Source organism: Taudactylus pleione, unplaced genomic scaffold (genome assembly GCF_031769625.1).
Source record: "Taudactylus pleione unplaced genomic scaffold, aTauple2 ptg001313l, whole genome shotgun sequence".
Taxonomy (NCBI): Eukaryota; Metazoa; Chordata; class Amphibia; order Anura; family Myobatrachidae; genus Taudactylus; species Taudactylus pleione.
In genome coordinates this window covers 158017-181679 of record NW_028285713.1, presented here as the reverse complement: position 1 = coordinate 181679, position 23663 = coordinate 158017, and the positions used below count along the sequence as shown (strand labels likewise).

At 45.8% G+C, this 23663-nt stretch overlaps 1 protein-coding gene and 1 long non-coding RNA gene across 2 annotated transcripts in view; one reads left to right on the top strand and one right to left on the bottom strand.

Moving 5' to 3' along the window:
• Positions 1-827: 827 nt before the first annotated feature.
• LOC148443281 (uncharacterized) lies at positions 828-4491 on the top strand. Its single transcript, XR_015875706.1, has 4 exons — positions 828-983; positions 2564-2692; positions 3065-3186; positions 4441-4491. It is a non-coding gene; the product is annotated as an uncharacterized LOC148443281 (long non-coding RNA).
• A 4865-nt stretch (positions 4492-9356) lies between these two features.
• The window catches only part of LOC148443280 (inaD-like protein), a 75132-nt gene continuing 60825 nt past the window's right edge, over positions 9357-23663 (bottom strand). Inside the window, exons 7-9 of the mRNA XM_088463020.1 lie at positions 16947-17090; positions 11061-11238; positions 9357-9833 (exon numbers count right to left, since the gene is read on the bottom strand). Coding sequence (XP_088319146.1) covers positions 11152-11238; positions 16947-17090 — 231 coding nt within the window. The 3' untranslated portion in view covers positions 9357-9833; positions 11061-11151. The remainder of the gene's footprint in view (positions 9834-11060; positions 11239-16946; positions 17091-23663) is intronic.

Below are 23663 nucleotides of genomic sequence, written 5' to 3'. Positions count from 1 at the left end.
AGGCCTGCGAAGCGGTCATGCGACTGAGTTGCATAGGACTCAGCTATGGAGCATACACAGCACAAAAACACTCAGAAGCCAATTGCAAAACAAAGTTACGTTCAAATCTGCATCGGCCCTTACATTGGGTTTCCTGTTCTTTGGAGAACTGGACACAAACTGCCTCATCTTTTTTGCATTTACTTTATAAGCATAGATACTGTTTTACATACCATGCCTACCTATAAGATTAGTGCTTTGAGTGGACATCAGGGACATGAATATCCACAGGATTTTTTTTTTATGCAAAACTCGGCCTTTCTGCTATCAGTGCTGCTACGCCAATCATGTGCACAAAATTCTACTAGGGTCGACCAACAACGGCTCTGTTATCCATGGCTAATGGTTTCAAACCATCAGTAAGAAACCATCAATGATTGAGCCATCAATGGTTTAACTCTGCGCATGCGCTGAACACAGCCGGCATTAGCCATTTGGATTTTGCCATTGATGTTCACCATTGGTGGCCTCCGATTGACGGTAAAACTAGTTATGATCGACATCAGACCATCGATGGTTGCCAATCATCAATGGTCGATGGCCAACCCTAAATTCTGCTTCTAGTATTCCTGATTCAATACAGATGGAGGTTAAAAATATGACTGAATGTGCTAATAGAAGTGTATGAAATATATTCACAGTGCACATGATATAGCTTCAGAACATCACGTGCTAGACTCAACCCACCTACATTCTCCCAAAAAGGCAAAAACAAGTGGCCAGAATATGGTGGTTATTCTGTGTGTGTATTTATGTCTGTTTCATTATATCCCTAGGAATGTTATCAGACAGAGCTAGGATACTTTGATGCAAAGTCATTCATTGAAGATCTTGAAAATGATCAAAAAAAGAAACATGGCAAGTTTGGAACAATTCATCGCTTTCCAAAAACTCCAACGGACAGGATATTCTACAGCTCGCTTGCCCACTGTCCCCGGCCACTTGTCAGTATTCAGGATTTGATTATCCAGTACAAACCATTTGCAGGATGTCTGCTTCAAAATCTAGCCTGTATTACCATGGAAACTTGGATGGGTGTGAATGTATACAAATGCACCCTTTATGCAAATGTACACAACTATGGATGGGCCATATAATATGTTTCCATTACTTAATTGCATATTAAGACTTAGCATGATAAAATAGTATTTTGACTCCTGGCTGTAACAAGTGTTTTGTGCACTAACATTCCTGTAAGCTCAGAATTTGGGTTTAGTTGGCTGAATCCCATGGATCTAAATGAATCCCAAATGTTTGAGTTGCTGTTAAGGTCCATCCAAGTCTCCAACAGAATCCTGAATTTGATACATTCCTTAATACAAAATGTATGTACTGTACATATAGAACACAGCTTTCCAGAGCTGGTTATTTAAAAGGACTGCACATACAGTATGTTAAAGATGGAAGGAACTGAGGGGCTAAATAAGGCATTGGAACTGCTGTGCTGGTGTCTATTGGGCAGCATGAATCGTGCAGAAATGATATATTGGGGAAGCTTATACTTGGCCATCCCACTCTTGCGTCTCATATATAATTATAGTAGCCCACTGATGCTGGCTGGTGATCACGTACTTTCATGCAAGTGCTACACCACATATGCTACATAAAGGTAAATGAAGACACTAGGGGATATATTTAATAAAGTGAGAATTTTTAGAGGTGGATATGTTGCCCATAGCAACCAATCAGATTCTACTTAACATTTAACTAGAATCTAATAGTTAGAATCCGATTGGTTGCTATGGGCAACATCTCCACTTCTAAAAACTCACTTGAGTAAATGTACCCATTGAGCCCTATTATGAGTATGTTCCAATGCCGATATTCTCGCATTGGTCAATGTTTTTTCAACTTTGCATGCGTTTAAATTTCAGCTTGAGCGTCCCACAGTATGTGGGTACAAAGTCGCAGGACCCAATGATACCTTTGCATGGAATCAGAAATGTATTGGGCATTCCTGAACGGTAACTGGGAGGTGGCTCTTCTGACACAGGAAGATGCATCTTATGGGTGTGTTATGGGAGTTTTGCGGGTGTGTCGCAGGAGGGGTTTTGGAATCAGATGCTTAATTGCGTGCATTGGAGGCCACACTCTGACGGAGAATCTGCACCTAGCAGTGACGCACCAAGCAGTAATGTAGCACCTACAGATGCACAAAGTGGCTGTCTCAGTCCTTGCACATTCCTGCGCACGGCTGTACACCAAGTGCTTATTGTAGAATTAGCATAAAGTCACAGGTGAGACTGTGACAGAAGAGCGCAAACACGTACGGCACTTTGTCTGGCTCAGAATCAGTCCCTAGAGGGAGCAATAAAGTGCACATGGTTAGTGGGGTGATCTGTGACAGTCCTCCTAGTGACTAGCTTCCAGTATCAATACTAATGACACCTAGGCAATAACATCTGCAATGTTTATGTACGCGCAGCAAGAGTTCTTACAGGAAGTGTCTGTGCGGCCTGTTATGCCTGTGTTATACTAATATACTGTGTGTCACTGCATCTTGATCTATTGTTTTTCATGATAGCATTCCCCAGGTCCTGGTTCCTATGATGTAAAATCAGTGTTCGCTTCTGTGAGGGAGTCCTCGGTTCCCTTCCTGACCTCTGCTAAGCGATTTGACAGAAAGTCATGCAGAGTCCTCTTTGGAAGTAATGTAAGTTTATTGTGCATAGAATATAGATGTTCTTTTTATTTCTGCATTACTGGTGCTGACTCGGCCTAAGTTAGCTCTTCCTAAGATTTTGGGTTGCTCTGCACAAACTTACACAGTAACTCCCTGAGATCTATGGGTATTTCGCACTCACATTTACAGCAAGCTTTTTATTTTTTTGCTTTATAGTATAAAAATAGTTTCAAATACTTTTAGCATTTTCCTTCTGTTCGCCACGTTTATGAATATGGACCCTGAATTAGTACTGTCTTCAAATTGAAAGCTTATGTCTTAGACAGAGTATTAGAACCTCCGGATTATCCAGTCCCCTTGTTTCTCACATTCAGTTAATCTACTGTACTTGTCACATTGCAGAACCCAGTCGGCGTTGGTCGATACGATATCAACAAACCCACAAGTGGCAAAACTTACCGATCCGCATTTCTCTCAAAAACCGCACGCTCTTTCTCTGATCGGGAAAAAGAAAAAGCTTTCAAGTGAGTTACAATTTGGTTCTTTTGCATTCAATGGTTAACATACCCTAGTACAGTGGTTCCCAAACTTTGTTTGGTACATGGTCCCCTTAGGTCCTCAGCATTTTTTTCACAGCATCCCTAGGCCAGGGGGGAGCTATTTACTAAGATCAAGTGCATTCCAATCAGCTCCTAACTGCTGTGTTTGAAAAATGACAGCTAGGAGCTGGTTGATTGGTACTTTAGCTTTGTCCACTTTATCTCCATCTAAAGCTTAGTAAATAGACTCCTCCATTAGCTTCGAGGTTCTGTTGGAACCTTGTGCACTAATACAATGTGGGTCCTATGACGGGAATTCCTAACACGTTTTTTCTTGCACCCCATAGAGGTGCAAGCAAGAGTAAGCTAGACTTTTCATCAGTAATAACCTGCTGTGTGCACAGTTGGAACTTCATACTTAAATGAATCTCCCCCCAAAAAAACATAGGGGGAATAGCTGGGATGAGGGACAATGGGAGATATACCCACAAAGGATTGACAGAGAAACAGGTACATATTACATTTTGGAGATAGAGAGGGACAGATAGGGACACAGAGAGGGAGCAGAGATGCACACAGAGGATGTGACAAACTTGGGTGGGTGGACCAAAGTCAGGGCTGGACTGGTGAAGAAGAGACAACAATGAATTCTCCCATCAGGACAGGAATCTGTGCAGAGCGCTCATTCAGCCTTGTTGTATTGGCAGCAAATATTTGGTGCTCATTAACCTCTTCTCACTTTGCTGCACAGAGAAGGAGGGAGGAGAAATGAGAAGACAGATGGGGCTGTACAGCACAGCCACACACAAGTAGTGCAGCCTGTGTAATTGGCTGCACTCTGACGTTCTAAGGCTAACAGGTAGCACATGGCCCAGCCTACAAATATGGTGGCCCAAGTAATTTATTTGCACCCCAGGTACCACAGAACCCAGTTTGGGAACCACATCCTTAGTATAATATATACTAACATGTGATTAGCAACCAGTGGGCTCACTGAGGCTAAAGAGCTCTAGATGCTGCCTTTAATTTATTCAAACTGTACTAGAAAAACTGATTGGTTGCTGAGTTACAGCAACTTTTGTGTTCTGTTATCTGTGCATCAGTCTCAGAAATGTCCCCCTCAGTAGTGTATTGTTTATACATCCTCTTAACATGTAAGTTGTGCCCTACAAGAAGATGGACTTGAATTCTCATTCTGACGGCCATTATATTTTCTAATTCCACTGTTTGTTGTTCTAGGGAACGGATCCAGAGATCACACAGTACTTTGCCTGTTCAGCCATTAGTAGCACCGGCTAATGGTCCTCTACTACAATCTACTACTACATGAGAGAGAGGATGAGGCTTACCGGACATCATTTTGGCTGAGAACTTGAAATGATGGATAATCTAATGTTTTATGTGTTAAGAGGAACTGTGGGAATTAATCATTAACATCTTAATGCAAAAATCTGTCTATTGCTATTAATTGCACACGTTACTCATTTTCATCAGGATAATTGTTATATATAGTGGTCTGTTTCTTATATGTTCCAGGAGATATTCAATAGTTATTACCTCTTGTTATTTTATGAAGCACTCCCAGGTTTTCCAACAGCTCAATTCATAACACTGTCCTTCAGTGTAATTGAGGGATTCAGCATGGATGGGTAAATGAATTAGAGTCCTATGAGGGAGTAGTCACTGCTGTTATCTTTCAATAATAATTGTTGGCAATGATATCCCCCTCCGATTAAATAACTTCACCATTGACACTATAACAGATTTATATTCAACTCATAGGGTGCTACCGCTAATAACTACAACATGATCATGTTCAATGAAATGAGAAAGGAAGTTATACTATGGTGGTGTACATAAGTAACCCACTAATTATATACTGCAATACAAATTTTAATGATATATTAAATAATAATATACTAAAAGCCCAACAAACAAGAAAAAGAGGTAAACAAAGGAAAGCCATAGTAAGTTTTTCAGCGAATAGAACTCACAGTATTATGCTTTAACACACTAGAAGGATCCAATTTTAAAACCACACTTTATATACATGAGTGCCTCCAACTTGAAGTATAAATGAATGACAGCACAGTAGAAGCAGATCTCACTACTTGTACTTATGTGGATGACAAAGGAAACGAATCTGAGGAATCTCCTAGTGGTGCAGGACATAACCCTGCTCTCTGGTAGGAAGATGTGCACTACTATGGTTGGAGAGAACAAAGATTTTATGCAGGGCTATATTTTATTGTTGTAAATGTGAGTGTTTTTTATGTGAAAAATGTATCTGTAAAAGGCAGAATACCAGATCTGTTGTTTCCCTTCATTTTCCACTACAATCGCAACCAGAACCAAACCCACCACTTATTAAATGTACCCCATGGTCTATAGAGGAGATAGTTCTCCTACACAAACTACAGGGTCAATGCAGAGTTGAACGCAACTCTACCGCAGATGCTCCCTCTTTACGTGCATGGAAAAGGATGCGTATGTTCGCCTGGAAGCAGAGCTGTACGCATCTGTGCTCTGCCCTGCCCACTATCCATATGCGTAGCTTATTACTTATCAACATCAGCTCACACGTGCACCAGCCTATACTTGGGGTAAAAGAATTGTCTGAATTAGCTGTATTTACGCTTCCATCCAACTTTGTATAGCCTGCAATTATGCACTGTAAGGAAATGCAAATATTCATACCACATAAATTGATATACAATTAATTAAAAAGGAGGACTTATGACTGTTAGAGGGAAATTAATCAGACCCTCTAAAGTAGGGGTGGGCAATAAGCGGCCCCCCAGCTGTTGTAGAACTACAAATGCCAGCATGCCCTACTAAAACTGTTACAATGCATGCTGGGATTTGTAGTTTAACAACAGCTGGAGGGCCGCTTTTTTGCCAACCCCTGCTCTAAAAAGAGTGGACAAGTGAAGTTGCCCATAGCAACCAATCAGCTCCGAGGTAGCATTTATCTAGTATATTCTATAAAATGATAGGTAGAAGCTGAGTGGTTGCTAAGCCCAACTTATCCACTCTTTAGAATGTTTGATACATCACCCCCCAAGTCATCTACTATAGCATACACTACACACATCACATCTCACACACAGAGTTGTGGAGGCTTACGCTACTTCTCACAAGGTTGCCTTATAATTACATCTTTCTCACTTTCCTGTACCTCTGTTCAATTCTTTTGTATTTTTTTCCCTAGTATTTAAAGCTCTAATATAGGTGGCGTGATCCTGCAAGTCATATTGTAGGACATCAGAGCACCCATGAAAGTGTTACAGGAGCACAGAAGAGAGATATATGTGGAATCTTTAATAACTAAATGTGCGAAAGTTGTAATATTCTGTTAAAAGGACTTAAGGTGCATACACACTAGACGATATGCTCCCTGAGCGATATCGTCTAGTGTGTCCCCGGCAGGCTGTGCTCAATGTCGTTCATGACATTGAGCACAGCCGCTGAACAATATCATTAGCGATATCGTTCAGCGCCGGGCTCTCTCACCCATTCCCTGACATGCAGCAACCTGACGAGGTCGTCAGGTTGGCCTGCATGTCAGCCCGATGAACGAGGATGACGAACGACCCGCGGGAACGCGCGTCGTCGTCATCGTTCATCTTTTTTGTGTTAAAAATGGACGATAAAGTGGACGACTGAACGATATCGTTATCGTTCAGTCGTCCACTTTAATCGCCCAGTGTGTACGCACCATTACAGTTTGATGTGGTCTTTGATGGAACCAAGTAAACACCTGCTGTCACAGCACCAGCAATATACCCACTTTCTACTAGTAGTTTGTGCTGGCTCACATGGGGGATGGGTCTAGTGAATACCCCAGTATGGAACAGGGCCACCCTAAGGACATAATTTGCTTTGTTGTGAGCTATGCACATTCTGTGGCCCCCTGGCTCCTCCAGGCAGCAACTGAGAAGTTTGGGCCGAGGTGACAATAGAATCATGAGACATGTTGTTAGGGATAGGCCGGGGGTCAGGAGCTGGCAGCACAGCACTGGGAATCAGTACACAAACCAAAGGTCAGTCATTAGCAAGTGTAGGGTTCAAAGTTGTACGCTAATCTGATGTTCACGCAATTGAGCGATTATCGATGATCTACGCATGCGTCACAGCCACAATGAGCACACGTGGCGATTGAATTGCGATTACGGTGCAGTGATTTGCAAGTGATGGACAGGAAGCGAACATTTTGTGGGAGGTAACTGGGAGTGTCAACTAAAATGGAGGTATGTTCCGGGCGGTTCTCCAGCTGTGTCTGTGATCCAGTACGCAGATAACATGGCTCTGGTGGACATTCTGATTGGCCAAAGACTCACTCAGGGAGTCGATGTTTGCATTATCTGTGTCCGATGCAGCGAATGTGCACGCAATTGCGGCAGGTGTGATGGCTCAGGTGGGCATCTCAGTACAAGTCCCGGCCGCTGTGCCATTAGCATATTCTCACAAATCCTCAACTGTGAAAATCTCATCTGTGGCAGCAATAGCGCACAGCTCTGAGTCAGCATTCATTCATAGATCTCCGGGGAGCCAATACATGGAGTAATGACCGGTAATCATCAGAGACGAGATGGAATACAGCGAGACCTGCAGGAATGCCAGGCTTGGTACTGTCAATAAGAGAGAGGTTATTTCATTTAATAAATAAAATCCACCATCCATGCGCTTTACCGTCGCAAAACGGCATATAGCATCCGCCTGCATCGTAAATCTCTTCTTCCACCAGATAGAGATGAGAGGATACTTGTGATGTGGGCACTCCTGTAACTGCCTGATATCACATCGCATAGAACTGAGGGCCTGATTCAGATCTGGTCGCAAGCGCTGAGCGCTCGCAACGGGGTCGATGGTGGCCCACAGCGCATGCGCACAACGGAGCCAGCTCCGTCGTGCGCATGCGCGAGACCCGGCTAGTGACAGGCACTCCGTCGCTAAGGGTCTTGCAACAAAGGGGGCGAGCTGTCAATGTTGAGTGACAGCTCGCCCCCTTTGGTGGGCGGGCCGGGGGGGTGGCTGCCCAAACGGAGGCGTTCCCATGAGAACGCCTGTCGTTTGGGGGCAGCCCCACTGACATCACTTGTGATGTCAGTGGAGAGATTCCGTCTCTGTTAGAGCCGAAATCTCTCTGGGGCTTGCGGCCACGAGACCCTACCACAAGGGTCTCATCGCAAGCCCGATGGTCTTGACCATCGCGACCCTCATCATGGCCGCTCGCTGTAGCTGTGGGTGGTCACCCACAGCTATGCGAGCGGCCAGGAGGCCGTTCTAAAAAAAAAAAAAACCCCGGCCCTGATTCAGAGCGAGCGCTTTCAGAGCGACCGGGTCTGAATCAGGCCCTGAATTCCCCCCAAATTACTTCCCAGAAGTTAAACACCACAGCTCTAGAGCAAAGCAAAGATAATTAGCAGTTTAATCTCACTTTAAGATGATGAGCAACTGCATGGAAAGTCATATGGAAAGACTGAGCTGTACGCAGATAACAGGCAGATATAGATGTAGATGCGAGAAGATCACCCAATGAAATGTTTCTCTCACTGCACAATGAGAGATTCTATAATTATGGAAGTTACTAAACATAACAAACAGAGGTAACGGGCCTTACTCCGAGGTGGAGGCAGGAAGGTAGCGGCTGTAGGGTAATGCTGCGGCGGATGTGTGTTTTATAGAGAAGCTCACCGGCTGCAACGCGAATCCATGGCCGCACCATTGGACCTGCAGTGGGTCCATGGCTGCCAGTGTCACGGGCATGACCGCTGCCGTGAGCCCCCACCCCACAGTCATCGCCCAAGAGCCCCACTGCAATTGCATGGATCTTTATGCAATATTGATCTGCGATCCCTACTGGTAACCATCAGGACACACGTGTAGTGCTTCTCGGACGCATGCGCAATTGTGCCCAATGCTTTGCTCTGAATCGGGCCCACGGAATGATTTGTACAGGCAGATGCTGTAAGTATATTGGTGTACGAGCATTGCTCATATGCATTTCATAAATAGTCATAGGTGGCTACACACAACTCAATATTTATTATGACATAATAAAATATAGAGAAACAAACAAAGCACTTGATTAAACCATTATGCTTGTTGGCACTTCCCAATACACAAACATTACCATTATTTGGTTTCACATTTCTGAAAAAAAAAAACTCACATTCAGCCCCGGATAGAAATTCGGTCTTCATTTCCCAAACTTGTGTTCCGTTTTGGACCTCTTATCACAATTATTATGTCTGAATTACATGGGTCCTAAAAATCTGTGGCGTTGGACAACAATAGGTTACTCTGGGACTGCCAAGGTGTAATTGCACAAGGTTGTACAAGGTGCAGCTTCTAAAGAGTCTTTGCATCAGTGATGGCACAATATTAGGCTCAGAGCCCCTACAAGCGGCTGGGAAAAGGCTTGTAGTATGGGTTTTTGTATACAGTCCATTTCTGTAGCTTATGTCTTTTGCCATCAATGACGTGCGGCTTTACAGATTTTATTATACACCTCTGGAAAAGCGTTTTTGCAGTTCAGTTTCTCTCGCAGCTTCTGATACAAAGAAGAGTCAAACATCTCCCAGAATTCATCACGGCTCATGTAACAGTCTGCATACAGCATTTGGAAGCTGAACAGAGAAAGAAATAATTATCATTTGGAGGCAAATAAACAACTACAGGATGTAAATATGCATTTGGTCTGCTTGTATATGCGCACCAATGGCCTGTGTCAGAAACGGATGGAAATCATACAGTTGCCGCGTCTTTGTACTCAGCAGCTGTGTGATAATAGACTAATGCCACAGGAGGCGTCTTCTGTAAATAGACGTCACCTGTAGGCTTCTCTGATTCGCTGATGCATCCGAGGACGTTACCTGTTGCCACCCCCAAATGCCAGCAGCAAGTCAATCATGCTGCAGCATGTGGGGCACTGCAAGCAACATCACAGCCCCAGATCTGCGCATGCGTAGTGCGATCTCTGCGCAGATCTAAAAACATCAGAGATGTATGTAAACGGGTTTCCGTACATCTCATGAATCAGACCCCAAGTAAATTAATGTTGCAACATCAGTTAAAGCACCAGTTAAAGCAACCACAGGAGGGTTATAATAAACAAATCACACTCTATGCTTCCGGCAGCTGTACAACAGATGCTACAGCAATTAGGGGCCTATTCATCATCGGAGGCCGCATGGCCCCTGATGATTAAGTATTGATCTCGCTGCAAGGGATACTTAAGTATCCAACTCGCAGCGGGGAAAACTTAATTCATCATTTCTTCGGTGCGGGGACAACTGCTCTGAAAGGCAACTGTCCCCTCGGTTAGTATCGCAACTAGAGAAGTAGCTGCATTACTTACCTCCTCCACGTTGGCGCGGCTACGCATGTGCAAAGGTAGCGAGAAGGCGGCAGAGGGATCCGCTTGGATCCCTCTTCGCATCCCCGGAACTCCTTCCCATAGGAACCCATATGAAGGAGCGGGGGATCAGAAAACTAGCGCCATCTGAACATGGCGCTTGTTCTTGCAAGCAAGCTCCAAAAAGTTTTCGGAGTTTGCTGAATATCAGGTGGCCCATTTGGGACCCCTAATGATGAATGGCCCGGTAACTAAAATATGCGGAAACTAGCGTTTCCACATGATTACCGGGCCATTTATCGATGATGAATAGGCCCCAAAATTCTATCCATTTCCTCAATAGGCAGATCAGTGATTAAGGGTAAAATAGTGTAGTATTGCACATTTGTACTGGAATAATATAGTTTTTTGTGATACTGACCAAATAAGTCCAGGCAAATAATACAGGTAAAGTAACTGCCCAATGAGGCTACAACTGGAATTTATATCGGTAACTTACCCATGAGCATCTCTGACAAACATTTCTAACTGGCGCATTGAAGCCTTGGCATCAAAGTGATTTGTCTTGGGTTCCCCATATGCTCCAATATCTACATAGGCTCAGCCTCATTGCCCTTGGGATGTACCATGCCTGGCTGACTTGGTAATATGAATGGACAAAGCCAAAGTGGGTAAACCTGTAATAAAGAAAAGAACATATGCCTCAAAATGTAATATACAGTTACAGAGCAGAAAGATAAATGTGCTGCAACCTGGGACTCAGGAGTCCTGACAAAAGCCCAAGAACCACGGTTTATTACCCAAGATTTACATGATTTAAAACCCAACAAAGGGGCTGATACAGGGTTAGGAACAAAGCAAAAAAAGGAATTTGAGCCTTGGAAAACCACATTGCACTGCAGACAGGGCAGATTTAGGGCCTGATTCAGAGCCGGTCGCTATTTGCGGTCGTTCGTTCAACAAAAAGGGGTGGCTATTCAAATGAACCGTTCGCTCTTTGCGGTCTGTTCACGCCTCTATGTCTGAACGAGCGAACAAATCTTGCGGTTGTAATTTTGAAAGAGACGCCCCCTGGCCGCTCGCATCATACGTCATGTCTGCTATTTATTAGATTAATCGAGTACATCGACCAGCGTATGAACTGCTTGCTATTCTTGTGGCTGGTGTTTGCTACCACAAATTTGCGAGCAGTTCTGGCTATAAAATAACCCAGTGACGTGGTCAATGACGCTCCAGTATTAATTATGCACACCCTTAAAACACCCGTTTTGACCTTTAAGCACGCCTGCGTTCGGATCTCCACTCCCCGTTTTCAAGCACCTTCCCCTGTTACCACCCACAAACGCCTCCTCCTGTCACTCATTAGCAGGCATTCGCTATTTAGCGAACAAACGATTTTCAGCCGCACTGACTGGTTCGCGCATGCGTATAACGATCCGTACGCATGCGCAGTTGGGCAAACATCGCTCGGAGCGAACGACCGGCCGCTTACGTGCGGCTCTGAATCAGGCCCTTAATCTGCAGAGAGATTTAGGGGTAAAATGTACTAAAGGTCGATTTTAATTCTAAATCAATCAAGATTGATTTTAGGGGCTAAATCACACATCTACTAACACTGAAAAATGTATATAAAAAATTGTCTGTTAGTAAATATGTGATTTAGTCTCTGAAACACAACATCGATATTGATCGATTTTTTTAATAGATTAAAAACGACCATAAGTAACTTTGGGGGTCATTCAGACCCGTTCACGAGCAAAGGACGCTCGCAAACGAGTCGATGTTGCCCCACTGCGCATGCGCACGATGGAGGGAGCTCCGTCGTGCGCATGCGCGAGACCCGGAGAGCGACGGGCTCTCCATCGCTCCGGGTCTCGCACCAAAGGGGGCGTGCTGTCGATGTTGATTGACAGCACGCCCCCTTTGGTGGGCGTGCCGGGGGCGTGGCTGCCAGACGGAGGCGTTCCCATGGGAACGCCTACCGTCTGAAGCCGGCCCCACTGACATCACTAGTGATGTCAGTGGAAGCGATTTTGGCTCTGATAGAGCCAAAATCACTCCAGGGCTTGCGGCAGCGAGACCCTACTGCAGGGTCTCTGTCGCAAGCCCGATGGTCGCGATGGTCTTGACCATCGCGACCATCATCATGGACGCTCGCATAAGCTGTGGGTGGTAACCCACAGCTATGCGAGCGTCCATGAGGATGCTCCTAAAACAGGTAGGAGGGCCCTGATTCAGAGCGTTCAGCTCTGAACCAGGCCCTTTATCCCCTAGTTGGGAAGAGCACGTGCTAGCTCAAATTTAAATTCCAGTGTAAAAACAAAATTGCTCCTGGACATAGCTGCATCAAGCTCAACTCATAGGGCCTGATTGATCACGAATCGCAATTGCAACCACGTGCGCAGATTGGTCGATGGGGCGTACTGCACTTGCGTATGAAACGCCGTGTGCGTGATAGCATTGTGATCGCACAGTGATCACCCACGCAGAAAGAAAGCCATCGCAGAGTGAGTGATGGAGGTCAGTGTTTGGGGGTGGTGACGTGGGAGTGGTCGGAGAAACGCAGGCGTGCCAGTCCTTTTGAACGCCGTTGCATGGGCGTGCATAAATTAGCCACTGCGAAAGCATACGCAACTTGAGTACTCACTGCGTGCAATGCGGATAGCAATTTCCGAGTAAGGTCAGACCTGCTGTAATTGTGCGTGAGGGGCCGATGTTACTCGATGTTCCCAATGTAGACACAGGACTGCAAGGTATTACAGATGTGAGATAGTGGTAGTGGGCATCTCTATGCTGGCTGTACGACGGCTTTGCGATTGCATTCATTAGCATATTTTCACAGCAGACATGTGTGTGTAATCGCAATAGCGATCCGTAGGGAATCAGGCCCTTAGTCTAGAATTCTTGACACTAAAGCCAGGTACACATTACCCGACCCGCCAATGCGACACCTGATGGTACGATTGGAACGATATACCGGGCAGTTCGTACACACTGCACTATCCGGTGTCCCACCGACCGATACATTGTTCACCCTCTTGGCTTCGGCAGATGGCTCGCTCCATCTGCCATACATGCACGGTCAACGGAATGACCCCCATGTCGCTGTGCAGGGGTGCGCATAGTGCATACACGCTACACGATCCAGATGATATGTCCGTCCAATTCGCCATATCCTCCGAGAAATCGTCTAGTGTGTACCCAGCATTAGGGGTATATTTGCTAAAAGTTGATTTTAATTGATTTCGAAAATCACTCAAAATAGATTACCATCGATGTTGTGTGTGGGGCTAAATCACACATTTACTAATACTTAAAAACACAATAAAAATGTTGATGGATTTTGAATGATTTTCAATCGATTAAATATGATCTTCAGTAAATATACCACTAACACTGACTACAACTGAAATGAAATACAAACAGGATATACTGTATGTAGAAATATTGCACCAAAGATCCATCAACATGATAAGCTCTCACTAATATCTAAGTATATCACATTTAAAAGAGTTAGCAACAAATCAGGCTACAAATAAACACAGCAGCATTTGAGTCTTGCACACATGACGTGTTCAATAGTAGGAGTTATAGAAGCAGTTTCGGACTGGTCGGGGACCTTGCACTTTACAGATGCATGTGCCTACTATCTATAACCAGTCTCCCAGTGCTTCTTCCTCCCAATTGTCCTGCCACATCAGCCTGCATATGGACCGGACCAATGGTAACTACCCAATGAGGATGGTCTCCTGTTTGTTTCTTACCTACTCAGGGAAGGGTTTTGTCCTTTTACTCTGACAACTAGAAAGCCTAAATCATTTTAGTGATCTACAGGATTGTCTTGAGCCTTAATCCTTGCTTGATGCAGATAATGGCTGTGACAAATGTCAGAGTAAACTACCTGCAGATTAATCAGGACTTTGTCCTGCCTGTATCCTCCTGCAGTCCTGGATAGCAACCCAGGGCAACCTGCCTTCCTACTATAGATAAGGGAATGATTTAGCAGAGAGTCTTCTCCAACAGCTAACAGGCTACAGAGTGTGGCTCTATTGGGGCCTAGTAGACAGGGCAAGCAGAACTCCCAGCGAAAATTGGACGTGTGTTTAAAAGGTGGAGGTAATTCCATCTCTGGGTGGTGGGGTGCAAGTTCCACCACTGTCCACATTAGGGGTGTCGCACACAATTTTTTTTTCTTTCTGGAAAGGGTTCAGACTCTGGGATCCGATATATTTCAGGTTTTCAGTGCATGAGGGTTGTCAAAACCCAGGTTTCAGCTGACCTCCAATGTCCATTCCTTACTAGCCTCACTTTCTCACAAAATATTAAGTATTCCTTCCTGTGGTAGCAGGAGGGGCACCATCTGTCTACAGGTGAGCCATTACCAACAGTGGCGTAACGAGGCCAGGGTGAGCGGGGCACGTGCCCTGGGTGCCATGACAGGCCCGGAAGAGAGGAGCGCCGCCGGCCAGGGCAATGTAGAGTGTGTAGATGTGCTACACACTGGGATCGAGTGTGTGATTCCAGCACCAGCAGTCCAGTGAGAGGTGTCCCCAGTGGGACACATCAGTGGTCGGCGCTGGGACAGTGGACCTGATTCAGCGGGCGATCACAGCTGTGAACGCTAATTGGCAAGCATTTGGCTAATGCTTGCCAAAGCACCGCCGACATAAAGACTCCCACTGCTGCTATCTCACATCCGTCCACTGTCGGTCTTCTGTATAAACATCGGTACCATTGATGCACATCGACCACTCACGCAGCATTTACAGCTGGTCTGACCTGATGCAGACACTGCAAGTGTCTTAGCACACAGTGGGCTCTCAAGCTGCATATGCAATCGCCGTGGCTGATTTAGCAGAAGAATGCAGCAGAGGACTGGAGAGTGGGAAAGTAAAAGAGCTAACGAAGCTCTCCACTGCAGCCTCTCCCGCCAGACAGGTAAGCCTTCTATGAGGCCTTCCCGTCATTAACCCCTCCCAAGACCACCAGGTTGTCGGGCACTAGACCCGTGGTTGTAATCAGGCCTTAGGTCTGTGGCACTGATTAGTGGGCATCAGGCCCATGCTCCTGTAAGTGACCTTGGGCAATAGGACCAGGCCACAAATTTTTTTGGAGGGGGCGCCATTTTTCGATTTGCACTGGGCGCCTAAACTCCTCGAACACCCCTGATTACCAATTCCTAACTGGTAGGGAATAATCATGGAAGACTGTTTCAAGGATTGTGGGACATAACGTTTTGGGGCAAGAAAAGCATCCAAATCAGATCCAGTAGTCTGAACATTTAAAAAAAAAATTTTTGCAAAACAATAAAAAAAAAGGACACAGAGGAAATCATTTATCAATAACAAAAATGTATTTTTTTTGAAGCTTGCCATATTCTCTGTACATTGCAGTAATAATTGTTTAGAACTCACATTAATCTCCTTGTGGAAAGCAGTGATGGATTTTTGTAGGCATTTCATGGGAACAAGCATATCCTGAACCACGTGGTGCTGCTCATACAGCCTTCGGATGGTCTCGCCCTGGGTGAGCTTTAATAAGGAGATTTTTGGAGGAACCATCCAGCCAAACAGGTACCGGAACACTGGGTGATTACCAAAAGGAATTATGGCCCTGATTCAGAGCCGGACGCTCTGACCAGAGCGCTCGCTCTGAATCAGGGCCCACCTCCATAATTATGGAGCGTCCTCCTGGACGCTCGCATAGCTGTGGGTCACCACCCACAGCCTATACAAGCGTGCAGGATGATGGTTGCGATGGTCTTGACCATCGTGACCATCGCCAGTGCGACCAGAAGCCTGTGGTTGAGTTTCTCAACCGCAAGGCCAGGAGTGATTTTGGCTCTATCAGAGCCAAAATCACTCCCACTGACATCACTAGTGATGTCAGTGGGGCCGGCTTCTGACGGTAGGCGTCCCCTTGGGAACGCCTCCGTCTGGCAGGCATGCCCCTGGCACGCCCAACAAAGGGGGCGTGCTGTCAATCAACATCGACAGCACGCCCCCTTTGATCAGACACTACGAGCGAAGGAAAGTCCTTCGCTCGTCGCGTCTCGCGCATGCGCACAATGGAGCTCCCTCCGTCGTGCGCATGCGCAGTGCACACCATCGACCCACTTGCGAGCGGACAGCCACTCGCGAGTGGGTCTGAATCAGGCCCTATGTCCTAAAACAAAGGGAGAACAAAAAGAAAAGTTTATTACAAATTTTTTGACACACGGTTAATAAATAATTTATTAATAAACGATAAAGCTCTTAATACTTCTGTAACGTTTTGGAACAGGCGATGTTTATCGACATGATATTACAAATCTAGTCCTACTAGCAGCACTGGTACAATCCTATCTTTCTAGAGCACTTGTGCACTGGCGGAGCTGGACACCTACCTGCAACTCCCAGAAGATACTCCGTGTATGTCTGTGATAGTAATGCCGTAGGGGGATGTACTCTGTTCCACTTCGGTTACTCTTCAAATAAGACTTAACATGTTGGAAAAACCAAGGTTTCCAATAATTTCCAATATTATTGATCTTTAAAATGAAATAAAAAAAAGTTAAGGATTAGGTTTGGGTCAAAAAATAAGACAATTTATAAAATAATATTAGATATGGGAAATCCCTAAGCAAAACATTACAATATGCTGGTATTACACCTCTCCAATGTTGAAGTAGACAGGACCCGATTCAGAATTAAATGTGAGTCAGTTTCACAGACAGATCTTACAATTTTTAGCAACAGGAGCTGAAATGTATCTATAGGTGATTCTGGGCCATGCAAATCTCAGTCACGTTTTACTAGAGGTTGAATGGGTGTAACTGGGTAGCAATTGGGCATTCGCATGTAGACGAGGTTTACAGAGGGGCGTGTCGTTGGCGTATATGCAGAATTGTGATCTAAGCAGTGTTGAGCATTTGCAGAGGTCCATCTGATAGCAGACGGATCTTTTACACCATTTATAGGACTGACGCTGATAGTGATGACGGCTACGTTCACGGTAGGATGGATAGGTGCAGTCGTATAGATGCGCCCAACTCTGAATATGGGACAAGATCCGGATTTATCTCCGGGCACACAATGCAGCTGCACTTGCAACCAACTAACATTAACTCTAAAACAAGTCCACAGTGAGTACATTTAACAAGTACATAATGGTAACCCATTCATAGTCATTGGATCTCACAAATAGTCATTGTAAAGCAATTCTATAAGCGGCTTTAAATTGTCAGAATACCCTTTAATAATTGTAATGCTCTCTCTGCATTGACATGTAGGATTTACTAAGAAAGCAGAGGCAGAAACTTGGGGGTAGATTTACTAAAACTTCTAAAAAGTGCAGGTGTTGCCTGTAGCAACCAATTAAGAGTGTAGCTATCATTTAACTAGTACATTGTTGGTTTTTCTGCGCCTATGCTATTATTAACCTCAATAACCTTAATTTCCACTCATTTCCAGTCTATTCTGAACACCTCATATCTCACAATAGTGTTTTTATGTCCAAAAGGTTGCACCGAGGTAGCTGGATGACTATGCTAAGCGACACGAGTGGGCGGCACAAACACATAGTTCATCTAGGAGTGACACTGCAGTGGCAGACAGGATGGCAGTTTGAAAAACTAGGCCCCAAACAGTACATAATGCAAAGAAAAAAAAGAGGTGCAAGATGGAATTGCCCTTGGGCCCTCCCACCCACCCTTATGTTGTATAAACAGGACATGCATACTTTAACAAACCAATCATTTCAGCGCCAGGGTCTGCCACAAGACTGTGGCTGAAATGATTGGTTCGTTTGGGCCCCCACAAAACAAGCTGGCAATTAATCTGTCCCTGCACAAACTGGCTCTACGGAGGCAAGATGTCGTCCTCATCCTCCTCATCCACCGATTCCTCACCCTCTTCAGTGTTGTGTACATCCTCATCCTCACAGAGTATTAATTCGTCCCCGCTGGAATCCACAACCACAGGTCCCTCTGTACGTTCTGGAGGCTGGTCTCCCTGGAAGAGTTGATAATTCATTTTATGAACATCTTCTTCTCCACATTTTGTGGAAGCAACCTCCTACGCCTTTCGCTGACAAGGTTCCCGGCTGCACTAAACACTCTTTCGGAGTACACACTGGAGGGGGGGCAACTCAGGTAAAATAGAGCCAGTTTGTACAGGGACCAACTTGCCTCTTTTTCCTGCCAGTACAGGTACAGGACTGACATGCCTACTTGGATGCTGTCACCGATGTAATCCTTTAACAGACAGACACAATTCACAAAGACAGAAAAAAAAGAATTTTTTATTTTTTGTGGAGCGCACTATGAGGGTTACACCACCCTTTAAGAAATGAGCCAGCCAGCCCTTTACTTATGGGACACAGGCGCACGCTTGGCGCTGCTCCTTTGTTGATGCACGTGCAACCACAGTGCACACAATTCACAAACACAGAAAAAAATGTTTTATTTTGTTTGGAGTGTACTTTGGGGGTTACAGCACCCTTTAACGGTCAAGCCAGCCGGCCCTTTACTTATGACACAGGCGCACGCTTGGCACTACTTTGTTGATGCACATGCGGCTACTGCGCACACAATTCACAAACACAGAAAATATTTTTTTATTTTGCTTGGAGTGTACTTTGGGGGTTACAGCACCCTTTAACGGTCAAGCCAGCCGGCCCTTTACTTATGACACAGGCGCACGCTTGGCACTACTTTGTTGATGCACGTGCAGCTACTGCGCACACAATTCACAAACACAGAAAATATTTTTTTATTTTGTTTGGAGTGTACTTTGGGGGTTACAGAACCCTTTAACGGTCAAGCCAGCCGGCCCTTTACTTATGACACAGGCGCACGCTTGGCACTACTTTGTTGATGCACGTGCGGCTACTGCGCACACAATTCACAAACACAGAAAATATTTTTTTAGTTTGTTTGGAGTGTACTTTGGGGGTTACAGCACCCTTTAACGGTCAAGCCAGCCGGCCCTTTACTTATGACACAGGCGCACGCTTGGCACTACTTTGTTGATGCACGTGCGGCTACTGCGCACACAATTCACAAACACAGAAAATATTTTTTTATTTTGCTTGGAGTGTACTTTGGGGGTTACAGCACCCTTTAATGGTCAAGCCAGCCGGCCCTTTACTTATGACACAGGCGCACGCTTGGCACTACTTTGTTGATGCACGTGCAGCTACTGCGCACACAATTCACAAACACAGAAAATATTTTTTTATTTTGTTTGGAGTGTACTTTGGGGGTTACAGAACCCTTTAACGGTCAAGCCAGCCGGCCCTTTACTTATGACACAGGCGCACGCTTGGCACTACTTTGTTGATGCACGTGCGGCTACTGCGCACACAATTCACAAACACAGAAAATATTTTTTTAGTTTGTTTGGAGTGTACTTTGGGGGTTACAGCACCCTTTAACGGTCAAGCCAGCCGGCCCTTTACTTATGACACAGGCGCACGCTTGGCACTACTTTGTTGATGCACGTGCAGCTACTGCGCACACAATTCACAAACACAGAAAATTTTTATTTTTTTTGCACTTGGGGGGAGCACCCCTGATGGACAGAGCACCCCCTGGACAACACTACAGCACCCCTTTAGGACTGGGACTCTGCACAGGACTTTGGAGTGGACACAGCCCCTATGGACAACTGACTGCACAACACAGTCCAGCCAGCCCCTATGGACTTTGGAGGAGTGGACACAGCCCCTATGGACAACAGCAGCACAGCACAACACAGCCAGCCCCTATGGACTTTGGAGGAGTGGACACAGCCCCTATGGACAACAGCAGCACAGCACAACACAGCCAGCCCCTATGGACTTTGGAGGAGTGGACACAGCCCCTATGGACAACAGCAGCACAGCACAACACTACACTGCACTATACTACACTACACTACACAGCCCAGCCAGCCCTAACTCCCACCCTCCCTCTTGACTATCCACAGCCGAGTGAGAAAATGGCGCCGACGCGGGTACCTTATATAGGATCCAAAACCCGCAAGACCCGGAAGGCGGGACGATGACGTATTGCCTCGATTTCAGATCTGAGTCAGGCGGGAAAAGTCGAGTCTGACTCGGATCGGGAGGGGTTCGGATTTCAGAAATCCGAACCCGCTCACCCCTAATATATATATATATATATATACACACAGCCACATATAAACGGAGATAACCATAGATATATATATATATATATATATATATACACACACATAGCCACATATATACACAGATAACCATATATATATATATATATATATATATATATATATATATATATATACACACATAGCCACATATATACACAGATAACCATATATATATATATATATATATATATACACACAGCCACATTTATACCAACACTGAAATATAAGGAACATATGTGCTATTATTACCTTGTTATGGTACCACGTTATCCCTGAGCCGGGTGCTCTCCTGTGATGTACTTGACAACTACCTCCACAGCCTGCACTCTGCCTGTCTCCACCTCAGCACTCTCCCCAATCAGTTCCCTCTTACAGTCTCACTAATAGCTCAATCCCCACAGCTCCTGGACCTCACCTAACAGAGAGGAAGGAAAGGGGGGGTGGGGGTGTATTCAGCATGCGGGACTCGGGAGCCGGGCATGCTATCCTGATGGGAGATGGTCCTCGGGAAAATGGCTGCCACTCCTTAACTCTTGCACACACACCTGTTACTATACATATTCATACTCTAGTGCCCAGACCTCCCCCTAGTGCCTGCTTCAGCGTGACATGACCAGCTGCTGGATTCTATGGGGACGCGGAGCGCTGTCCAGCGGCAGCGGAGTCTGTGCTGCTAGGAGGTGACTTCTAGGGTGGGGCGATCGCCACAATCGCCCCGCCCCCTGGATCCGCCAGTGAGCCATGCTGCAGCACAGATGGTTAAATCAAATTAACTGGGATACTAATTAAGTCACCTGTGCTCAAGTATGGCTATCATTAAAACCAGGACTGTTAGTGTGCCTTGAGGACCGTGGTTGGGAACCCCTGGCTTAGTGAATAGACCCCCTTGTGCCAAACCACCACTGCTTCCACCGCCTATATTCCCAGCCCAGGGCTAAAACTGATCTCGACGGGACTTGGACATTGCGGTAGTAGACGGGGCTGACAAAGTGTTCTGCTGCTGCCTGCATGTAAATCACGCCATCTATTCAGCACCTAAATTAGACCCAAACAGAGCAGACGAAGATGGGTACCAGGCCAATCTCAGGCAGAACTGGCTAATACGCTAGATTGTAAGCTCTCATGAGCAGGGCCCTCTCTACCCTCTGTCTCAGTTCTGCTCCTTCTTTAGCTGCCTCATATGTTGTGGTTCTGCTGTAGGATTTTTTTTTTTTAATGTATGATTTGTTAAACCGACCGTCCGTCACTGAGAAGTTTTGTGTCTCCTTACAAATAACGGATAACCTCCGGAAAAAAGGGGGAGAAGGACAAGCGCCTGATAGTGTAATATACAGTATTAAGTAACAATTAGTCCAAATTAGGTATTCCGATGTATATGCGTGCCCAGGGGCGTTTTAAGAGAGGAGGGGGCCCGTGTGCACTCCTCGTGCGGGGCCCCCTCCTCTCTCCCTGGTGGCTGGCAGCCGACTGACGCGGCTGGCCAGCCACTGGAGCATTAGTAGACTCCGGGCACTAGAGTGTGCCCGGAGTCTACTGCGCATGCGCAGAACACCGGAAAAATGGCCGCGGTGGCCATTTTTACGGTGTTCAGAGCAGCAGTGACACCCGATGTGGGACCTCGGACAGGTAAGTTTAAAAAAAAATGTGGGTGCAGTGTGTGCGGTGCGGGGCCCCCCTGGACCCGGGGGCCCTTGTGCCCCGCACACACTGCACCCATTATAGATACGCCACTGTGCATGCCATGTATACACTTGTCAGTTAAGCATATAAAGCAAATCTAATGCTGCCCATCCACTAGGCGATTAAACCTAGTGATGGATCGATAACGACGGTCGTTATCGCTCTGTCGCTTGGTAATCGCCTGCAAATCGGGCAGTAAAATGTTAAAACGACCAGCGACACGCACGCCCGCTGGTCGTTTTTAACATCAGTCATCGCCCGAACATGACGGTCAATCTGACGACCGCCATCATGTTGCCATGTTCGGGGACAATTGATCTGCATACACTGAATGTTCAGTGTATGCACTTCACCCCGCGGGAGACGACGACGTCGTAATCGTGCCGTCATCCCCGCATCGTGTAGTGGATGGACAGCATTAAACAATCAGCTTCAGGGCTTCCCACCAGGGAACAACTTCAGATACCTCCTTCCGCTTAGATATACGTTCGTCACCAATGATATCACAGCAACGATTTATGGATATCTGACGCGTATACTGCTGTACTGCCAGTTGCAGACGGTCTGTCTTCGCTCTTCAAATAAAGACTGCCTGCGGTGCCAGCTCTCTTATTTTCTCCTATCCCACAATTCTCCTTCTGGTTGTTACTGATAGGCAGAGGGAGGTTGGATCTCATCTCCTCATCTCACAGCAACAACAAAATGGCTGCTGTGGAGGATAACCTACAACTGAATGGACAGATGTTCCTCTGACGTTCCGGCCAATGATATGGCTATATTCTGGACAGATAACTTGCTAAGCCTGAATTTAGGAATCAGCGTTTGCACTGCTCTATAAGAAACCAAAAAGGCAATTGCAACTTGCACCAGTTAAAAGCCAATGGCCGATCAGTTAGTAAAAGTGCACGCAAAAGTACCGTATGCCATCGAGCCATGGGGTCTGATTCTGAGCCGCACTCCACGCCGATGTTCCCGGAGTACAGTGATTTTCTGCTACTGTGCATACGCAAAAAAACCCCCTAAGAACTCTTACAGTGCATGCGTTCCACTGTGTGTACTCAGAGAGGGGCAGATGACACGGAGAAGCAAGGTATCAGAATTGTACTGGAAATTTGCTGGGCGGTGACTGTGAGGCGGCTATTCACAGACACGGAGATGGTCCATCTTGTGGGCGTGTTATGGGAGTGTCAGGGGCGTGCCACTGAACTGATTGCACACACAGATGCTTAATCGCTCACATTGGCGGCCATTGGTGTGGATTAACAGATAGA